General features: G+C 45.0%; 1 protein-coding gene across 12 annotated transcripts in view; it reads left to right on the top strand.

The window, feature by feature from the left end:
• The window catches only part of RBPMS (RNA binding protein, mRNA processing factor), a 207368-nt gene that overhangs the window by 120391 nt on the left and 64227 nt on the right, over positions 1–22750 (top strand). For 7 of the 12 annotated variants that reach the window (XR_008315422.1, XR_008315425.1, XR_008315421.1 and 4 more), the window contains 3 exons: positions 10469–10538; positions 17370–17472; positions 19140–19174. Coding sequence is in view for 4 of the 12 variants with exons in the window: in XM_053292058.1 (XP_053148033.1) it covers positions 10469–10538; positions 19140–19236 (167 nt within the window). In the remaining 8 variants the exon portion in view is untranslated. Of the gene's footprint in view, positions 1–10468; positions 10539–17369; positions 17473–19139; positions 21606–22750 lie in introns of those variants that run through there. The other 5 variants (XM_053292059.1, XM_053292057.1, XR_008315428.1 and 2 more) reach the window with 4 other exon arrangements.

The following is a 22750-nucleotide window of genomic DNA, read 5'->3' as shown; positions in this document are numbered from 1 at the left end:
ATAAGGAAGAAGGAAAATTGGGACAAAGAGGAGAACATCATTTTCTGACAGAGGCCAATGTGTATTGTTTAGCTATATCTAGAAGCCTTTGCCTTTGACATATTCTGGCTTTATGGTATCTCAAAGAAAGCATCAAATCTTGGAGAGGACCAATGGTATTCAACTTTAGTTGCCAACTTTTCGTCAAAGGAGACACATAAGAGTCAGCAAATAGTAAAGGTAATAATCTTTGGGGTGTTAAACTTAATAAATGCAGCCAGTAACTTTAAAAAGCCAACCATGCTTGAGTCTCAACAGTTGGTAAGCCCTTCTAAGCCCAGAAAAAGGTTGGCCACACATTTAGGTGCTTCGAAAACATTTCAAATTCTGTACTTTTCTTACATGATTGATTTGATTACACTAAATTGGGATACCAAATGGTAACTGGGATAAAGATTTTGTTCTAAAAACATTGATAGCCGGAGGAGTCAGAAATATCAGAAGATAATGTGCATGTTAGTAAGAAGTGCAAATGGGGTGAGCCCATTCTACATGAGACTTTCTTCACAGGGATAAAATCAGAATAGTAGCAGTTAACACACATACCATACTTTAGGTAGGTTTGTACTTCATTATTCTTCTTTGCTCTTTTTTAACACCACCCCAATATTTGTGACCAGACATAAGAACAGCCCTGCTGGATCAGGCCCAAGGCCCATCTAGTCCAGCATCCTGTTTCGCACAGTGGCCCACCAGATGCCGCTGGAAGCCACAGACAGGAGTTGAGGGCGTGCCCTCTCTCCTGCTGTTACTCTCCTGCAACTGGTACTCAGAGGCATCCTGCCTTTGAGGCTGGAGGTGGCCCACAGCCCTCCGACTAGTAGCCATTGATAGACCTCTCCTCCATGAAGTTATCCAAACCCCTTTTAAAGCCATCCAGGTTGCTGGCTGTCACCACATCCTGTGGCAGAGAGTTCCACAAGTGGATCACGCGTTGTGTGAAAAAGTACTTCCGTCTGTTGGTCCTAGACCTCCTGGCAATCAATTTCATGGAGTGACCCCTGGTTCTAGTGTTGTGTGAGAGGGAAAAGAATTTCTCTCTCTCCACTTTCTCCACACTATGCATGATTTTATAGACCTCTATCATGTCTCCCCACAGTCGTCTTTTTTCTAAACTAAAAAGCCCCAGGTGTTGTAGTTTTGCCTCATAAGAAAGGTGCTCTAGGCCCCTGATCATCTTGGTTGCCCTCTTCTGTAAGTTCTCCAGTTCAACAATGTCCTTTTTAAGATGTGGTGACCAGACAACTCCAATCTGTTGGCCACCAGTTTGTTTTCAGGCTCATTTCAAAGTGACAGCATTGGCCTTTTCAAGCCCTAATGGCCTAGGGCTTGGATACCTTAAAAACATCAGTCTTATTTTCTGTCTGCACACTGGGTCTATGTTTCCATTGAGGCATCCAGCATAACCCCAAGCTCTCTTTCCTGGTTAGCCACGGATAGTTCAGACCCCATCAGTAAATATGTGAAGTTGAAATTTTTTGCTCCAGTCTGCATCACTTTACATTTATTTGCATGAACTACATTTACCATATTATTGTCCATTCGCCCAGTTTGGAGATGCCCTTCTGGAGCCTCTCACAATCAGTTTTGATTTTTGTCACCCAGAGTAGTTTGGTATTATCTGCAAATTTGATCACCTTGCTGCTAACCCATGACACCAGATCAATACAGAGGGACCCCACTTCTTTCTTCCTCCCACTGTGAAAATTATCCGTTTATTCCTCCTCGATGCTTCCTGTTGTTTAAACAATTGCGAGTCCACGAAAGGACCTGCCCTCTTGTCCCATCGCTAAAGAGCCTTTGGTGAAGTACTTTTGTAAGAAACACCTTCCCCCATATGAACCTGTTCTTGCCTTAACTTGGGCTTTGGAGTATTGCTGAGGCATCAAGCCGTCATATAGCGTGGGAGAATAGGAGAGATAGGGCCACTTTGTCGGAGTGTCCCCCCAGGGAGATCTGTCCTCTCTTCCTGTAATCAAAGTACGTATTCAATTAGCCTGCTTAGATATGGTATCATTGTGGAAGAGAGACACATTTACTTTTTATCCCCTTTTTTAGCTTCAAAAGAAAGTTCAAGGCTATTTCCAAAAAGATATAAAACAAAATTAAATATACAAGATAAAGAGTCTGTTCACACGAGCAACAAAGCCTAGGCTTGGGCTGCCCAGCTGAAGCGTGGCTGCCCGTGTGAAGTGCTGGGATCGAGCCCAATCCTGGCGCTGCCTCGGCTCCAAGCCCGTGAATTTATCCCAGGTCAGTGGCTCCAGGCAGCCCACGCACACACAGAGCCGGGTGGCAAGAGCGCCCGGCTGAGGAAGGATCCCTCCTGGCATGGGGCATTGAGGGATGCTGGAGGGCTTCCTCCAGCTTGCTGCTTACGTGCTGTGGCGAGCAGCAGAGCCTGCAAAAAAAAGAACCACGACGATCAGGCGTGCGGGGAGCCTGTCGTGCCACCAGGCCTCTGCCCTGCCAGCTGTTATGGTCCCTGTGCACGGCCTTAAAATGTTTTTAAAAGTCAGAAAAACTAAAAACCACCCCAGAGAGCCAGCAAACAGGCGGGACTCCAGATCCACTAATCTCTAAGGAGTGCTGAAATAACAGGCTTTGACAAGTGTCAAGTGGGTCCTTTGAGTATGGCATTCACATCTTGGGAGCCACCTCAAGGAAGGCCCTTGGAAATAAATACATATAAATATCAAGTGTGTGTGTGTGTGTAACAGTTCTCCCACCAGAGATCACTGTTGCATGTGGATGCTGCTACTTGAGTGCTCCTGAGCCATTGAGGAGTGGCTGGCAGTTCTAGACAAACTCTCCTCTGGAAACTCTGTCCAGGAAGAATGTATCTCCAGCAGTTTCCACAGGACTGTTTGGTCTGTTTTAATCTTCTAAGGCTGCAGTCCTGTGCAGATATTGTCAAATGTAGTAGGACTTACTTCTGAGCAAGCCTGTTCGGGATTGAAGGGTCAGTCACTCAGTGATTCAAAACTGCATTCAAATAATGGCGCCCATAGCACTTTCTGACAGGAGGCAGCTGAGACACTGAAGGGATGCAAGAGAAGGAGCTAAAAGCAGGAGTAGAGAAACCCAAATAACAGATGTTTGAGCATATCAAAGTACAGATGTGCATTCTGATGTCTCTTTTTTAAAAAGTCAAAACAAATCATGTGAATAAGTGTTTTTCTGATTTTACTCTGCTGGTCTCTTAAAAACAAGTAACAGACTTTTCCAGCTAGAGAATTTTCACTTCTTTGTCCATGAAGGTTTGTGTATCCTAATACAGTACTATAGTCTAGTTAACATATGCTAGAGATGCTGATTGTTAAGGGAGCTGAAAGTGGTCTGTAAAAGGCATTGCTTTGCATGCCATATACTGTACATACATATTTCATCCCACTGACCCAAGATGCTTTGTAGGCCTCCACCCCCTTCTTCCCTTATGCATCCTTACCACAGCGCTGTGGGAGACTTAGGTTAGGAAGGGTTTGACTTGCACCAAGTTAGCCAGTAAGTCATAGCCGCATGGGCGGCTCGTGTGCTCGCAGGAAACAATGTATGTGCTGATAGGGCTAGAACCGGAAGGGTTGTGATGGATCTCTGTATTTGGTGTAGAGCAGCAAATTTCTTGCTAGGGATTAGTAGGAAACCGATTGAGAAGAAAATTGCCAGGGTCATAATGCCCTTATTTAAATCTAGGGTGTGGCCACATTTGGAATCTTTTGTACAGTTCTGGTCACCCTACTTCAAAAAGGGTATTGTGGAGCTGGAGAAAGCGCAAGTAAAGTTTAACCTAATGATGAGAGGGTGAGATCACCTTCCTTGTGAGGAAAAGTGAAAATGTTTGGGATTTTTAAAAAAAGTTTAAAATAGATGACTGAGGGGCAGGGGGTGCATAATAGAAGACCATACAATTATGAATGCGGTTGAGAAAGTGGATAGAGCAATTTCTCCTACTCTTGTATTAGAATGGAGTCGTTCAGTGGAACTGATTTGTTTAGCATTCGATTCAGGACAGAGAAAAGAGAGTACCTTATGTACTGCATAAACTGCCACAAGATACAATGATGTCCATTGGCTTAAATGGTTTTAAGTGTAGATTACACAGAATCACAGAGGGTAGGTCCATTAACAGCTCTTAGCCATGCTAGCTAAGTAGAACTTCCAGGTTCAGGGGCAGCATACCCCTATTGAGGCAAGGGCAGTCGCCGTCATACTTTGCTTCTGGGCAGCGAGTGGCTGGCCACTGCTAGAAACAGAACACTGATCTCGATGGATGCTTGGTCTGATTTAGCAGGGCTCTTATGTTCTTGTGGTAACCCAAATCCAGTGACAGTAACACTCCGTTCTTTGACCAGTATAAAGTATATGATGTAAGCCAATTGCATGGTGCACTCTTATTTTGCACAATTATGTTTCTGCTAGTGAAAAGTAGCAAGAGGATATATAGCAGAATGGTCCATTTACTGCGTTGGCAGAGGTCTAGGGCTGGTTCACATGTGCAGGTACGTAATTTGTATTCTCCACCCTTGAGGGCTGGCATCTGAATGTGTGAACCCAAATCCTTTGTATTTGAGATGACATGAGCATTCTGTCTGGGTGTTCTATCTGAGATGACCCATCCTGTGCTTTGATGCACATGTAAGTGTGAGCCAGCTCCTTGGAATCATTCAGTTTATGCCTTGATGAATAGAGTTGACTAATTGGTTAGTTCTTTATGCATCATTATGGGATGCGACTCAGGTGCAAAGGGATGAGTTTGGAAAAAGGGAGAACAGAGACTGTGGAAGTGTGTGCTTTGAGCTTGTAAGAAATTAGACAGGTTAATGAGTAAGCATGAGGATTCACTCCAGATCCAGCAGACATGCTGCTTTCTGCCTCCTTCCTATTTCTCTTCTGATATTATCTCCTCTCTTCCACAAAAAGAACTCTAGATTATTGAGTGTGCAGTGTTTAGTTGATTAGTTGGAAACCTTTTGATTGACTGAAAAGGTGCCCCGCTGAATCAGGCAACATTTAAAAAATGTTAATTATTTTCAGTCCAGGCACTTACGAAAACCACATGTGCCATCTTACGAGAGGCATTCCCCCCCCGTCCCCTACCCCGAACACACACACTTTTTCACACACAGGAGTGAATGCCTCTTTAAGAATGGTGCCTATGACATGTACCTGTGTAACCTAAAAGCAAAGTGTGCATTATTTTTCACAGCTGTTTTTATTCACACACGGATTTATTCCAATTTAATCCAATTAAATTGGCTAAGATTTCTTCAGCTGGGTGAGAGCCCCATTGCATATCTTAAGTTGTTGGGCAGGGGCAAGAGAGAGTACTGAGCGCACACATCTGATCCACCAGATGCACCAATTTCCATGTGCCACACTCTGACACCAGTTCTACCCAAGTAGTACCAGTGTGACTCTGCTCTCTCGGTTCTCCCTTCACCCCGCCTCCTCCTCCTCCAGAAGCGCTGCCCCTTCCTCCTCTCCTCTCCTCCATTACCCAGCCCCAGGAGGCAGGCAGCACCAGCACTGCTTTTTCAGTCATGGCCTGACGGACACAGAGGCGCAAAGCTGTGAGCAAGGGGTAGGTGGCTCCTTTTTTCTATTTCTTCTACTTCTCTGCAGTGAAACTGGGTGGGGAAAGGGTTAGCTGGGTGAGGAGGCTTCGTTTCTGCCAGCATGGATTCACACACATTAAAAACTGACTATCTCCCCACCGCCCCGCCCATATGAATGCAGCAAACGGATGTTTTAGAACACTTGTATCGTGCCAATACATTCAACAGAGAGCCAGGATTAGATGTAGTTCTCAGTTGAGTGTATGCTCAGTGGCAAACCTGGGTTTGTTGCAGCATCCTCCCTTTGGGGAGTTATTTGGGTTCTGTACAACCTGTTAGTCTGGAGCAAGTCAAGGCACGCTATGAAGCCGCCTTATATGGAGTCCGGCTATTGCTTCCTCAACCTTAGTATTGTCTTCACTGACTGGCAGTGACTCTTCAGGGTTTCAGGTGAGAGCGGGGAGCGGGGTGGTGGAGGAGAGTGTGTCTTTTCCAGCCCTACCTGGAGCCTTTTCAGGCAGCAGGCTTTACTGTGACTTTACTCCAAGGCTTTACTGTGAGTTTGGGGCATAACAGATACTCCCATGCAAAAAGAGGATGCTTTGACCCCGGACATAGATTGGTCTATGGAAATATGGAGAGGGAAACCCAAATCGTGTGTGAAGTGCTCTCTGAAATATTGCACGGACTTTGGGGTACATCTGGCTGCTCTGTGAATGCACACCCACCCTCCCCAAGTAAAGTTATGGTAAAGTCGCCTGGGAAAGTTATGGTAAAGTTATGGTAAAGTCGTCTGGAAAAGCTCAAGGAGATGACAGGGACTGAACATGGCACTTCCTGCATGCAAAGTACAGTTCCATCTGCCAATTTTGGGAGAAGCTTTGCCACCATGGTGAAGAAGTCTCCTCTTTCTTCATTTCTTTTTAAAGTTCAGTTTCAGTCAATTGGTTGCATTCTCTGTGGAGTAAAGCCTGTTGTTGCTCTCCCAAGCCAGCGTGGCCTGCTAAGCAGCAGAGTTGTGGAAGTGCAGCCCGCAACCCGTGTGTCAAGGATGGGTTTGCTTTTCAGCTCACCTGCCGTTGTGTCTTCCTGCTGCCATTTGGCCCCTGGGTGCTCAAGCTTGTTGTTTGGCAGGCCTATTGGGAGTGGCCTCCTACAGTCGGAAAGGGAGAGGTGGTGCCATGTGCTTTTTCTGAGGAGTGTGGTTGTCAGCAGAAGGAGGATGTGGGGGGTGAAGTCAGGATGGAGGGGCTGCAGGATGTTCAGAACCAGTTGGGGGACACTTTCCTGAGACACACCTGGTGCATTGCTCCTCTGTTCTCTTTTAGGCTCCCCGTCAATCTATCCCATTTACCCAAGTTGTTAATATTTAAGATCCTTGCTGTCTTTGTTCTTCTCCTTCTCTTCCTCTTCTCCTTCTCTTCCTCTTCTTCCTCTTCCTCCTCCTCTTCTTCCTCCTCCTCCTCCTCCTCCTCTTCTTCTTCTTTCTCCTCCTCCCCCTTCTTCCTTTTCCTGTCTTTTTTGAGGATGGAGGAGGGCTCTCTTTTGCCCACTTGTATTGCATTTGTCTAAGACAGTGCTTCCCAAGCTGGCTTCCTCCAGGTGTTGCGGAACTACAACTCCCAGCATCCCCAGCTACAATTTATTATGGCTGACGATACTGGGAGTTGTAGTTCAGCAACATCTGGAGGAAGCCAGCTTGGGAACGACTGGTCTAGGGTATTTTGAGCTGAACTTCATGCTGTGTGTTTGAGACATTCAGTCACAAATCTATAGGGGCTCTGTCATTACCGCTTCAGAGCAAGAAATGCTCAGATGTTTGGTTTTGTGGAGGTTTGAGAGTATAGTGGTGTTTCTCAAGTCTTTTGAACTCTGCCCTTTCTAAATGTCCTCCCAACGGCTGTTTAGTGCAGTGCTGTGTGCATCTCACGGGTGTGCATGATAATCTGTGGACCGGGCTAAAGGGGGTTTGCAGTCAGGAATGCTCGCTGGCCTAGTCTTTTGTAAGACAGATCACTGGATAGTAGTTCAGAAAGCCAGGAGATGTTTCTTAAGTTGAACCAGTGGTTATTGCCCTGGAGGGAGAAGCCACGAGAGCCCTGTAAAATGGCCCTTTCCCACCCGGGGGTGGGCCCGGCGGAGTGTCAGCTTCTGTGTGAGCCAGAGAGAGAAATAGATTGAGTTTTGAAGACACTGAAATGGAGGATCTGGGCAGACTGCTTGGATGCACTTTAGGATGCAGGGTTTCTTCTCAGAGGATCTGTTCCGTTTTGTAGGATTGCTCTGCTATTTTATTTACTTACTTACTTAAAATATTTCTATACCACCCAAAACTTGCGTCTCTGGGCGGTTTACAATTAAAATCATTTAAAGCATCAAATCAATTAACAATTAAAATAATTTAAAACATTTTTAAAAATAAAGTTATAAATCTAATTAAATGCCTGAGTGAATAAATGTATCTTCAGTGCCTTTTAAAAAGTTGCCAGAGATGGGGTGGCTCTTACTTCGACAGGGAGCGCATTCCAAAGGCCAGGGGCAGCAATGGAGAAGGCCCGTCCCCGAGTAGCCACCAAACAAGTTGGCGGCAACCGCAGACAAACCCCATCTACTGCAGACGAACCCCAGAGACGCAAGTTTTGGGCAATATAGAAATATTTTAAATAAATAAAATATAATCTAGTGCTCAATTTGTACATTTGTAGATGACCAAATGTACATTACAAGCCTCTGTTGATCTCTCCTTCAGAGAAAGCTAGAATTCAAGTAATGTTGCATCCCAGACTTCCTTACTACTAAGACGTGGGGGCTGCACACAACAGGATAATGAAGGTCATCTTAGCAACCGTTCATTCCTGCCTTTGCCTGGCTTTAGTCCTTTTCACTTGCCCACTGAGCTCTGAACTGGACAGCTGCTCTATTGGGAGGGAGAAGAGGCCACAGGAGGTAGAGACCCGGCTTTTGCTTGGTGTTCTAGGCATTGACCTGAAGGGCAGGAACTGAGTAGGCTCGACTTAAGGCAGCTGCCTGCAGTTTTGTTGCTTGTGTTCTCATGGCATGGAGTTGGATTCTCAGAATCCAAACATTTGTCACCCATTCTCCCCACCCTATTCTGGGGAATTAGAAGAGTACACTGTTGAACATTCAGTCAGATGAGCACTAACTTTTCAAGTAAGTGTAATTGTTCTGGAATTGTTGAAGAAAGTCATAGATATTGACTGGAATGGAGAGATTATTATGAGAAGAGAGGAATGCACAGTTTGATCCAGATGAATTTGTGAATGAACACACTCGTGCAAATTAAAACGAACCCCTTGGTTCGTGTTGCAGTCATTAAGAGGGGAATCCTTGCATGTGTGTACATTTCAGTGTACATTTGCCCAAACCCACTTCCATGCTGGGGGAGGAGGACGGGACATGGATGAGTGTGCAGAAATAACATGCCTTGTAGGTGGTAGAAATGAGCATACTTTGATGTTAGCATAGCCATATCACCGCCACCAGGGTAGCCTCCAGGGCTTGATTTTATCTTATCTGTTTTCTCACTTAAAACAACACTCCCACACTATTTTGATGGAAAATTTGATTTTAGTTGCTGTAAAATGCTGTAATTGAAAGTGCCATTTGAGTCACAGATGGGCTATCAGGCAATTGGGATAGATGGTCTTGGCCAAAGATACCAATGTCTGTATTCTCAAGGGCCACTCTGTTCTCCTGACAGTGGATCAGAAGCATATTTTGCTGCAAAGTGGGGTGGTTCCCTTATAAACATTGGTGCCATCTCTTCCCATCTATAGCTAGAATATTAATATGACATGTTCCTTTTGGATTTTATATGTAAAGAAAGTATGGAATCTTTCAATTTCTATTTAAAACACGCTTGTTTGATGAGTGAAACCATGGGCAAATTTTGTACCATCTCTTGATTTCCAACTTGGTAGATTGTATCCTGAGGCACTTTCCTCTCTCAGACGTTAGAGAGGAGGCACGTGCTTGTGCGTGCCCAGTGATCTTAACTGGGGAGTGCAAATCACATATGCAAGATTGCACTTCCGATTCTGAAATTTTCCATAATTATGAACTCCACATCAATTATAGAACAGTGACCTCCTGGGATAAGCAGAGCTAGGCACAACTCTACAGTCTTCATTTGCTATCAACAAATTTCTCTTTGCTTTTAGTTGTGCTCAAAGGAAATCCACTCAGTTCAGTTGTTGTTTTTTTAATGGAATTAATCGCCTTGTGCTAGAACTAATTCTATGGTGTAGTCTAGCTTTCGGAAACTCGTGAAGCAACTTTTATGCAGCAGGGGGGATTGACAAAATTAGGGAGGCAAAATTTCTCACAAGAAACATTTACCTCATTTGAAATGGTGCAGTGACTGCCGCAAAGATGATTGGAGTGGGGTAGGATAGAAAGTTAAACAACATAATAGTTCTGGAGTCCCCTCCCCACCCCCAGTACATTCTGTTTCTCTTCCGTTCCTGCATTTTCTTTTGCATTCCAGGTGTGGCTTCTTGCTCTGTTGAGCTTTGAAGTAGCATACATTGGCTCCTTAACCTGTCTTAGGTTATAGAGAAGAGAGACTTTCAGTAGCTTCCTTCACCCCTGCATGGCAAGGGTAAATCTGTCAGAAGTTCTCTCTGCTCTGTATCTCCTAAAGGTGGCCTGTCCTCCTTTGCCTCTGGTCACACTAGAGAGAGGAGCGGAAAGACGGGTATAAACTATAAAACAAGAGTGACTTCTTCGTTGCTGTTTGGGATTGGAAGGTGAGTCCTAGACCTGAAAAGGGAGAAGATCACAGTTCTTAAGGGCGTTGGTGCATTCCAGTTCTTGTCTCACCTCCGGGATTTTGTGTCTTTTCTCTCTTTCAGATGCGCTGGCTCCCTCCCTCAGAGGCTACTTCTCAGGGCTGGAAGTCCCGTCAGTTCTGCTGAATACTGTGTAAGTCGATGGGAAACGCCCCTCGTACCACTGCTCCAGATTATTGCTAGCAGGAGTGCAGGAGCCATTCTGTTTTTTGTGCTGTGGGACGGAAAGCTTGTGACTACTTTCATCCTCGGCTGGTTTCGCCACTTGGCCCAGTCTAGCTGTTCTGGACGGGTTGCTCAATGTCGTCCTCCTCCTCCCCACCACACCTGGGCCATCCGTGTCACAAGGAACACTGCCTACAGCTCGAGAGGCAGCCCTGGTCCCCATGGTTGTTGGAGTTCTCATTTTCTGCTGAGCATGTACCTTTTCCCTAAAATGCACTCTTGAAACAGGCAGTGTTTCACGTCTGGGTCTCACTACTTTGCTGTTGGTAGCTTAGTTGTGCCTTTTCTTCTCAGCCAGGACATGCTGGGTTCAAAACAAAGGTGATGGGTCTAGATTAGAGTTGCCATGTCCCCCGAAATTCCAGGTTTCACCCGGATTTTAAGCATCTCACCCAGCTTGCTTAGTCCACCCAGATTCTAGCTTTCTTTTTAAAAAAGAAAAAGAAAAAAGCTACGCTCTAGCCCTTGTAGAAGCGGAGTTATGGAGCAGAATGTGCAGTCACTACTCTGCTCAGAAATTATTTTCCAGCCTATTTACATAATATGCAAATTAAGCACCTGGATTTGGAAAGCCAGAATATGGCAACTCTAGTCTAGATGTTCTAATTTTTAATTTTTCAGCCTATTTGAGTTGGTATAATAAGAAAACACAGAGGGTCCTGGGTTGACCCCCTTGCCCCCAAAAGTCTCTGTATATTCTTAGTGTTGCACTTCCAAGAGCGTAGAATCCACTCCAGCTGGCTGTGAGGAGTTTGAAGCAAGTCTGTTGTCCTAAGGACCCTTATGTGGGCAGCCTGATAATCTTGTCCTAGGATTGAATTGATGTGTGTCTACAGGGATTCTCTTTTACAGTGCTAGTCCACATGTGGCAAGTTTTAGCCTGCTGACCCTCTGCTTTGCAGATTTGTGGGACCAGTGTGGTGGGTGCTGTCTGCACCTCTTCTTTTTTAGGACCCCCCCCAACTGACTCCTGTGTGAGGACTCTAAACTTCAGACCGAGCAGCAGGGGCCTTTTAGTGCCTTGGCTTTGTTTGCAAGCTTCTCTTTCCTAAAAAGAGCAGCCGATGCTCACCTGGGCTATACTTTAAGAAATTATTTTCAGGTCATTAACAGCTGTCCCCAAAGCTCTGAGATCTTTGTGGTTTTATGAGGGAGATTTTTCAACTTTCTGGCCGTGTTCACATGAACACTTCAACCCCTTTTGGCAAGAGCTGTCTTCAAAGTGCATGTGAGCATCGGCTACACTTGAGTAACTCTTCAGGTGAGCTTGGGGTCTGCCCCACTTTTGAGAGAGTGCCTTGGAAATGTGTCTGGGTTCCCCTGCGGGAAGAAAATAGCTGGGAAACAGGGCCATACCTTATTTAGCTATTTATTTCTTAGAATAATTGACAGGCTATAGAGTCTGACAGGGATAATGCAGTGAAATTATACATGTTGAATGCAGCAAAATGAGACATTTTAAAAAAGTAGGGCAAATTGAACAGGAAGAGAGTTCCTTCACAGTATAGAGCCCAGTTCATTTGTTACTTCCCCTCTTGTGATTTTGGGGACGGATGTGTGATAGCCAGGGACTCTGTGCTGTTTGAGGGTTCTTCCAACATCATCTGAACTGGCCCGGAATCTGAGTGGATCGTTCCAGACCTTGCCTGAGGTTCATGCTCAGACTGGTCCATACTGACACGGGAGCTAAAAGCAACCAACGTCTTGTTGCTTTTTTTTTTAAAAGCAGAGCAAGCCATGAATCCTCTTCCTTCCCCACTTTTTGGCATTCTTAACCCAATAAAACAAATCTGCCTTTTTAAATGATGAAGAGGAGGAGTTTTTCCGCCAGCCTCAGATCAAGGTTAGAGAGTTGTGAATCGCGTATGCGCACACACAGGGTGATTAAAGGACGGGGTGGAGAAGGCAAGAAAGGGGCATGCTGGGCCTAATGCTGCAGATGATGGGTGGCAATTTAAAAAAATAGAGCTAGCAAAGACAGAAGCTGTGTGGCCGCAAAAACTGGAAGGAACTAGGGAGTTGGTTCTTCTGCCGTATGCTGGACCCAGCTTAGGCAAGGCTTCGTTCAGGAGCCACATGAGAGGCTTCTGGGGCGTGTACTCTGTTGTATACTCTCTTGACTTGGGGCACGAGTTGAACTTGCTGCACTTTGACGGTGTGAATTGAATGGACTTCAGAACGGGCACAACACCGGTCTGCACCTCCCTGTTGTAGGGGGAGGCGAGCTGGCTTTTTCATGGAAGAGTGTGCCCTGCCTTCTCATTGAGGAGTCCCTGGCAAGTTTCCACAGAACCCCGGGACTCCTGGAACGAACGGGAGAGAGGGCATTTTTCATGTAGCTTCTGCTTAGCCACAAGCTAGTTATCGATTTCTTTTAGGGCAATGTACATGATTGTTCCCACCCCCATTTTATTCTCACAACCCTGTCAGGTTGGCTAGGCTGAGAGAAGGTCTCTGGCTGAAGGTTCAAAGGCAAGCAAGGCAGGCTTCGTCAACTCCAACAGTGGCTTTGATTGCCTGAACAGGGTTATGATGACTGGCCCAAGACCCAGACTTCATGGCCGAGTTGAGATTTGACCTTATATGGTCCCTCTCCAAACCCATCCACTGTACCTTCCAAGATCCCTGTTAATAAGCTGATGAAACATTTGGAAATCTTTCTGAAGTTGTTGTTTTCCTTTCTTACTCTTGCCTTATCTCTCTTCTGCCATTTCTTATACATGGCACCTCCTCTTGTTACAGTTAAGGCCAGCCATTATGGTCTATGCCACTAAAGGCTAGTCTTCAGGTACAAGGTTCACTTTCTGCCTCTAGTAAGGTAAAGTGTGCCGTCGAGTTGGTGTCGACTCCTGGCGCCCACAAAGCCCTGTGGTTGTCTTTGGTAGAATACAGGAGGGGTTTATCATTGCCTCCTCCCATGCAGTCTGAGATGATGCCTTTCGGCATCTTACTATATCTCTGCTGCCCAATATAGGTGTTTCCCATAGTCTGGGAAACATAGTCTGGGAAACATATAGTCTGGGAAACATACCAGCGGGGATTCGAACCGGCAAGCTCTGGCTTGCTAGTCAAATCGTTTCCCCGCTGCACCATTAGTTGGCTCTGCCTTTAGTAGCAGGGTCTAATACTGCCCTTCCCTTGTGTATGTCTGTATCTGAAATCTACCACAAGGTGGAGAGTATGGTTATCCTTGTCTTGGTAGGCCATCACTTTCTGTTTTTCTACAGCTAAGAATTTGTCCACCTCTTCCCAGTTATGTGACAATGTATCTACTGCATCTTATGGAATTACCAGTGATGGCTCAATGGAGCCCCCATGTGCAAAGGTAGTATTTCTTTGAATATCAGTTGTTAGAGACAAACATAGAGAAGCCCTCGCCTTCCTCATGCCATGTTTGTGAGCACTTAGAGGCCTTTGCCTAGCTGTCGTGAAAATGGAATGCTAGATTAGATGGCCCTTAGTTTTATGCATCATGGCAATTCCTGATATCCTGTGGTGTGATAAAGGGCTCTAGAACAGAGGGGGGGGGGGGAGAGGGAGAGAGAGAGATTCTACGTGCATGCGATGCCTGACAACTAACTGCAGCACTGTGTTGATGTTGTTGAATAATAGCTAATCCAGCCTGCCTCAAGCTGCCCTGCGTCTCAGTCTAAGTTGAGCAATAACAACAGAACCTCTGCCCCGCAAAGGGAACATTGTGCAATTGTTTAACTTCATAGGACAATCGTTGGTATGTCAAAGAAAGCAGAAGAGGCCTTCGAGCGGGGACAGCTCTCTGTTTTTAGCTGCCTCTTCTCCTCCCCTCATCACATCCGTTTTAATTTAGTCTTATCGCATTAGAAAATCATGACCACAGTGTGCATGGATAGTAATACAATGTTGTGGATTGTGTTGAGGTTTTTAAATTGTTGTCAGGTTTTAACCTTTTTATTTGTTGTTTTTATTGTATTGTTGTAAACCACCCAGAGACTTGCATTTGGGGCAGTATATAAATATGTTAGATAGACAGATAGATCTTAGCTGCTGCAAGAGCAAAACCATGGCTTCGAAATAAGCATTCCTAGCCAAAGGTCACTTCCCACTGTTCTGCAAGAGCCAAAGGATAGGAAAAAAAACAAAGGTCTTTTTTTAAGAGCCGAGACAGATGTGATGCGTACAGTGCCTGCTGGTGTAAGCATTCTGCACATGCCCCAACACACACGCGGGCACTTACCAGAGTTAGCATGCTGAGTCATCAAACAAGGGCACAGGCAAGCACGGTGTCTGTGTCTGTTGCGTTGCTGCTGCTTTGACTTTAAGGCTCCTTCCTTAAAAGGTGTGGGGCGCAGAAATACTTCTTCCCACAGAACACCTTTGGTTTATGGAATTTATTGCCACAGAATATGGCAATGGCCAATAGCCTAGATGGCTTTAAAGGAGGATTAAAGGCATATGTGGAAGACACATCGATCAAGGGCTTCTAGTCGTGTGGTGCCTCCAGGTTCAGAGGCAGTGGCTAGAAGCAACAGTGGGAGAGGGCTGTTTGCCTCGATGTTGCGCTCTGGGCTTCCCAGAGGCCCCATGGGGTTGGCAGTGTGTGAAACCGGATGCTGGGCTAGATGGACCTCCTCTCCTCTGACCCAGCAATGTTCTTCTTACTTTGGCTTGATTGGGCTCACTGTGTCAGACGACCGTGAGAAGCTAAAGAAAGGGTAGGACATGCAAGACAGAATTACCCACCAGTTGGGACAGGAGCCTTGCCTCTCAGTTCAGCATGGCCCTTAGCAAGCTTCCTGTCTTCGCTCTGAGAGAATCAGTTAGAAAGCCGAGACACATTTGTAGAGGAGAATTTCATCAATAGCTATGGCCAGGAAATGGCAACTCTCCGTGTTCAGAAACAGAATATCTTTGAATTCCAGATGCAGGAGGCCAACCATAGGGAAAGGCTATTGCCTTAACACCTTGCTTGTGAGCTTTCCAGAAGTATCGAGGTGGCCATTGTTGGAAACAAATTGCTGGACTAAACAGACTGGTGGTGGTGGTGGTGGTGGTGGTGGTGGTGGTGTGCTCCTAGTCAGATGGGTAAAGGGTGGTGTCTAATTTCCTTTTTTTTTTTTAAGAGGGATTTTAGGAGTCAGGCTTAGCTTTAGTGGCAATGGGTAGAGTGTGCTGTCGAGTCGGTGTCGACTCCTGGTGCCCACAGAGCCCTGGGGTTGTCTTTGGTAGAATACAGGAGGGGTTTACCATTGCCATCTCCCGTGCAGTATGAGATGATGCCTTTCAGCTTCTTCCTATATCGCTGCTGCCCGATATAGGAGTTTCCCACAGCGGGGATTCAAACCGGCACCCTCTGGCTTGGTAGCCAAGTCATTTCCCACTGCGCCATTGGGCGGCTGGTCATGGAAATGGGAGGGAACATTAAAGCAAGATGAGTTACCAAAGGTACCCTGCAGTTGGTTGGAAACACCAGATGGCGTAAGGGATTAGATGAGGCCAAGCTTAAGCAGAACTTTGAACGCTTATGTCCTGCCCCACATAAGACTGGACTGCTGCTACTATGATTGGGTACACCTGGTACTTTTCAAGTTAGAATAAAACAGAACACCGCTAAAGGGGTAATGTAGTCAAAGAGAACAAGAAAGGAAAATATGGAAAAGCCAAGGGGAGGAATTGTCCGAAGACAGAACTGTCAGAAACCATTGTCCCAAACAATGACCTGGTCCCCCAAATCATAGTAGCTCACAAGCAGTTAGTCTCCAAGACAAGCCAGTGCTTACACTTCCGACACAGAACTAGTTGAGCTACAGCTGTTGTCATTTCAGAGACGTGTCTGCAACTTCTGAGTCCAACCTCTGGCACAATCATGCATAAGTTTGTTCCCCAGATGGAGATAGCCTTCACATAATGAGTACACAAGCAAGCAAGCAGCATGGTGTGTGGAGCTAATTTCATTGTGGGTACATAGATGAGTCAGCTGTATACGTATCTGTTTCCTAGTGTGTTTACTCAAAGAAAGTAAAGCCTTGCAGGGTCTTTCATGAGTTATCTACCACTTTTTCCCTATGAAGTCATTCCAGTGTGAAGAGAAATCTCATGTATGAAGCGGCCCCTACTGAATGGCATTCAGCAATTCACTCTCATGGTCTCAGTTATGAGAGATGGCAACGCTTAAGAACATAAGAACAGCCCTGCTGTTTCAGGCCCAAGGCCCATCTAGTCCAGCGTCCTGTTTCAGGACGCTGCTGGGAAGCCCACAGGCAGGAGCTGAGGGCCTGCCCTCTCTCTTGCTGTTACTGCCCTGCAACTGGTATTCAGAGGCAGCCTCCCACAGGTCAATGCAAATACTAAAATTGCTGCACATAGTATTTAGTGGCATTTTCTTGGGCATTAAGCTGTGTGTGGTAGTATTTATTTTTTTTGCCAGGCTTTTGCCCTGTAGTTTACGTATTTGGTTTTTTCTTTTTTGTTAGTTACTTTAGTTTTTAATTTAGAATGTAACTTTAATGCTGTCTTGCTTTGCATGTTTTTGTACACCGCCCAGAGTCTTTGGAGTGGGCAGTATATTAAATGTTTCTAATAAAATAATAAAATAAAGAAATATTTTTGACAACATAAACCTTCCTGTGTTACGCACCTACCCTATTCCCATTTGAAATAAATTATTCCATATCTACTTTTGAAAGCCTTGCAGTTGTTCCTGGTCATATTGCCCATTTCATCCCCCATTAAGGCTTTGGGTGCATGTCTCTTCCTGTCACAGGTACCAGGTGTGTGATGGCGGCTACAATCTGTCTTGTGGGTATTAATGCATTCTTCCTAAGTCGCTACTGGTGTCTTACCTTCATCTGCAACAGTACAGTGTGGTAAGTCAAGAGAGTCACTTAAATATCTGCTGTCAATGTCTTAGTAGCTCAGCAGCGCAACCAAAGGCCTTGAGCCCTCCATTTTCACCCGGCTCAGGTCTTTGATCCAGGCACCACTGCTGAGGCACTGATGCCTGTATGTATATTTTTTTACACAAATCAAGGTGGCCATGCTAGTCAGGAGCGCCATGCATTAGGACATTCTGCCAGAGGCATTGTGCACCACCAGCTGGCTATTAACAGAGAACATTGCTTCAGTCTGAAAAAACTGAAACTTGTTGGTCCTGCAACCTCTCCTGAAAACCCCTCGGTTTGGCCGACTTAAGAGCATGCCTTAGGCTTGAGCTGAAGTGGAGCTTATTGAATGAGCAAGCTGCTCCCTCCCAGTGTCACTCTTCATTGAGAATGAAGAGAGGGGCATGTCTCTCACTGCCAACGCTGTGGGGGAGGGATGCAGCCACCAGGATTGTGTCTACAGGGCGTTATTCTTGTAGTGCGACAGGTGTGAGTGGAGCCACGGTTAAGGCACCATTCTCTTAAAGCCACAGATCCTGGAAACCCATCATGTATGAACAACATGCACACTCTATGTGCCACTGAATGCTGTGGTTCCGTGGATCTCCAAGGGCAAATATGCCTGGTAAGATACAAGTACAAAATGGTCTGAGAGAGAATTCCCTACAGATCTCAGAGCCTGTGAGAAATTTTGGTGGGCTGCTCTTTGAAACAGGATGCTGGATTAGATGGACCCTTGAATTGATCCAGCAGGACTTCTGATGGCAATTTGTGAAGGTGGCAGTAAAGCAACCCTAACACAGCCTACCTTCTGAGAGCAACACTTCTTCTCCTCCCACCCCAGTAGGCTGATTCTATTTGTTTACTTCTCAGAGAGAGAGAGTGTGTGTGTGTGTGTGTGTGTGTGTGTGAATGAGTGAGTGTATACACACATACATTTTTGGATGGAGCACATGGTACAGTTGCACCAGTCTGCAGAATAAATTATTTAATTTGGAAGCTTTTCGAATGGCATTTTATATAGTGGCCATATAACCAAATGTAAACACATTGGAATAGAGGTTCACAGTGCAGTAACATTTACCATCTTTGATATGGACTGACAGTGTGTGCGCACATGCATACGTAGGGTTTACACACACACCACCTGCTCACACATTGCCTGAGTTTGTTGTCTTCTTGGAGGCCTAGAGAAGGGGGAGGGGGGTATCTTATGTTATAAGTGCCAGATTCCCCAGGAGACGTACATTGCCTTGATCTCATTTCCGCAAGGCTCTTCTTGGGTTAGTGAGAGGATGAGGCCCTCAAACCTTAAGATCTAATTGTGTTTTAATAGTTTTAACTTTTTAATTTTAATTGCTGAAATGTTTTAATCTTTTATTGGCTGATTTTATTGTTTGTAAACTGCCCAGAGAACTTGCGTTTTGGGCGGTATAGAAATGTATTAAATAAATAAAATAAAAAATAAATAAATAAGATTGACACTTTTGGCCCAGAGGATTAATCGACTTGCTTTCTGTGTACGTGACAGACCTCAGGCACATAAGCTAAGCTGTTGCAGATAGAGGAGCCAGAGACACGCTGCCCTCTCTCCTTTCCAAGAACGTGTGTGTTTGTTTTTCCTGACTGGTACATCTTCCTCTGTCTTACAGGCTTGAAAAACCTCACACAAGCTTGGATTCCTTCAAGACTTTGCCACAGCCTCTATCACACATCTGCTCTCCTAGAAATAAAAATAATATTGAATAATGTTTTCCTCTTCTACACTGTATACAAATTGTAAGGAAGAGTGTGTGTGACTTCTGAAAAGCATGGATGAACATCTGGTTTGAAAAGGTATTTTCAAACCAAGCAACAGAGAACAAGTATTTTTATACCAAGCATTGCAAGTAGAAGGATCTTACACTGGGTTGGATCCCTGGTTATGTGCTTGACTTTTGAATGAGTGTAATTAAGGTTTCTTTTTTCCATCCTTTTAAGCTGCATGTTCAAGGCATGTTTTTGAATCTTGTTGAAATTCTTAAAAGTGTATTGTTTAAAGTTTATAGACATTTTTGGTCATCCTGGCTGGGAGCCGGAGATGATGTGTGTTGAACATATGAAGTGTTCCTGTGGTACATGTTTCTTCCCTTTGTGCCAAATTATATTGAGCAAGACAATCAGAAAGACAATCTTTAACTTCTTGGAATACTCTACGAGTTTGCTGTAGTGCATATTGTCAGAGTGGCTGTATCTTCTCTATGTGATCATATATATTTGGGTGCATAACCACACGGAGAAGCAATAGTTTGAAGGAAAGGGGCCCATAGAGGTAGCCAAATTCATTTTTGTTACTGCCATAGCTGAAGAAAGCACAGCCACAATTAAGAAAATGACTGTGGCTCTCTCTGCCTATCACTTTCATTCACTCAGCATTTCTTCACATGCAGTTGTGCACCCTATTATAAGTTTACTGGGCAACAAAGAAAATGAAAAAGCAACTACTTGTATATGAAAACCAGTCTTGAATGTCAGAGCTATGCAGAAATGTCTGTAAAGCAAGTTTATACACATCCCTGCAATAGACCTTTAAAAGAAATATGATTTTAAAAAGAGAGCTCTATATATTGGTGTGTACTTGACATGTAATATGTTGCATTCCTAGGTGGTATGGCTTTGCGCCACATAGACAGAGGACTGGTTCCAGTACCTGCTTAATAACATAACTTAATATTTGTTGGGAAGGCAGAAGGCTGGCTGGACTGTTGATCAATAAAGCTTAAGTTCAGTTGATACCAACACCCCCTGTACATATTCAAACCAGAGCCTTTTGCTCAACTCAGATTTTCAGATGAATAACGTCTTTCCAACTCCTTGCTACAAAATGTACTGCTTCCCAGAGGAAGTCTCAAATAAAGGTGAAACAGTTACCTACTGGTAGGTCCTGCTTTTCAAATGCCCCCACTGTGTCCATGTAAAGGTGCCTATTTGGGCTCTGAAGGCCCTCCCCCCCAAAGAACCAAGGCAACACCATTGCCATTTGGGACTGCCTTCCCAGGTGTGAACACTGGTGTACCATGGTCCTTGTGCACCTCATTTGGCATTGTGGGGCTGGCAGTGGGCTAGAGGAAACTACAGCTCTGGCTGGAACCCTTTTGCTGACCTAAGAGGCTGTATTGCACCTGGGGTGAGATGCCATCTTTGACCACCACATGAGTGAGTTGCGGCTGAGCAGCCATGGCAGACGTCCCTGGGATGCTCCTTTCATTGATGGCCTGAGTGGCTGCTTGGGTCACTTGTACAGCTAAGGTTGGAGAGGTCTGGACTCAACCACTTGGCGTGTCCATCCTTCTTGAGATGGATTTTTGCAACTTAAAGAAGAGTATGTGAGTTACCCTGGTAGAGCCGGATGCCTACTGTTGCTCTTCCCAGGGTGCTGAGTACCATCAGCAAGGCCCCTGATAGAAGCTAAATGCTCAGGTGGAAGACCCCGAAACTTCTCCATCTGTCCCTACAAATGGGAATACATTTAATGAAACCATCACCGTAAGCCAGTGTTGCTAATATTTATTGTTTTATTTCCCCAAACTAGATTATTTTCTCCACTTACAATCTTTTTATTTCCCAATTGGTGTTTCTCCTATAGAAAAGAAGTCACTCCTTCCATAAGACACTAGTAGGTCTGACTATGCTGGCTTGCTCAACAAGAAGGCCAACTATTTTAATATGGCTAATGCATAGGCTTCTCCACCAAATACGGTTATGCTTCTGCTCAGGGTGTGACTTCAGTGTTTTTAATGAGAATACAGTATGTTGTAGAAGACAGTAATTTTCAAGAGATCAAAGGCTTTAAAATTTGCACGAGGCAGAACAAATGGGACAAAAAAATAGCCATCTTTTAAAACAAAACCAAAAATAAATCAGTGACTTGAACAAAATTAAAATGTGATATGTGGTTAAACACTAGAAAGAGCTGTACTGAAATGAGATTCATTCTGCAGAAATTTTTTCTGTATCTCCTTCTGTTGGCTATAGCAGAAACAGAAGATGCTTCGACTGTCTATGCTTTTTTTTTAATTGTTCAACAGGTACTTTTCTATTGTAGTTTTCTAAAAATAAAAGCAATGGATTATAACTTGCCTACATGCTACTGTGTGTTGTCTGACTGCACCCACTTGAAGAATAATTGTCTTGCGGGAACAAAAAAGCTTGTCAGGATTGGTGGCCATGTGACTGGTGGAGCCATATGCGGGCTGGAATTCAAAACAGCAAACCCAAATCTCATCTTTGGGCTGGCTCACACAGGCATGTGCATAACTTCATGTGCCATCACTTGGTTATTCAGCACTGGAGAATGCACTGCTGAAAAGTATCGGACCCGGCACCAGGTGACACTCAGACGAATCTCCCGCTCCATGGTGATTCATCTGCGATGGCCCATTTCCATTCTCAAGCCATCACTTGCTGAGGCAACATGCACAGGAGACATGTCCCTGTAAAATGGTCATAGAATCCTGTTCTCTCACCTCTGCTCTTGGCCATTACCTTAGATGTATAGCAGTCAGCTGTCAACACTTGGCATGAGCACACATCAGGGGCCAAGACAGAACAGGAGGGTGCCTACCCCTGGGCTCCTTGCCACGTAAACAAGATGCCGATTAAAAACCTAAGCCTGCTAGCCTATTCTCTGGGGGAAGACCTCATTCAATATGGTGAATACTGTGGAGCTGGTGAGGCAGCAATACCAGCAACACAACTGGGAAGGCAAGTTTATACACCTCTGTCCCCAAAGTGGCCCCAACAGTTGTGTCTGGATACTAAGAGCTCAGGGTACTCGGAGCAGCAGTGGCAAGAACAGTGGTGGAATGGGGAGAGACCAGATTCCCTGCCGCGTACCCCCTTCACCACCGTTACACTGATGCATACCATCAACTGTACCTGGTATTCCGGCTCTGTCAGTGTGGGGGAGCAGTATCATCCACCTATAAAGCTGGTATTGTGAACCAAAAAGCAGCATACAAATTATGTAGAATAATCCTGTGCTGACACTCTGAAATGTCAAGCTATTAAGACTTGTCTCTTTAATGCTTCTCTTTAGCTAGGGGTTGGGGTTTTTTTTGGTTTTTTTGTAAAACCCCTTTTTATAACAAAACTCCTATACAAGAGTCATTCCATTTTTTCCTTTTCCTTTTGCCAAGACACTCATACTACCCTGAATTTGATACTTATTTGGGGGCTAAGTGGTTCTTTTCTTTTTTTGCGGCGGCGGCGGGAGAAGGAAAGA

The sequence above is a fragment of the Hemicordylus capensis genome, chromosome 2, assembly GCF_027244095.1.
Source record: "Hemicordylus capensis ecotype Gifberg chromosome 2, rHemCap1.1.pri, whole genome shotgun sequence".
Lineage (NCBI taxonomy): Eukaryota > Metazoa > Chordata > Lepidosauria > Squamata > Cordylidae > Hemicordylus > Hemicordylus capensis.
Note: the sequence above shows the minus strand (reverse complement) of the source record. Positions and strands in the feature narration are given on the sequence as shown.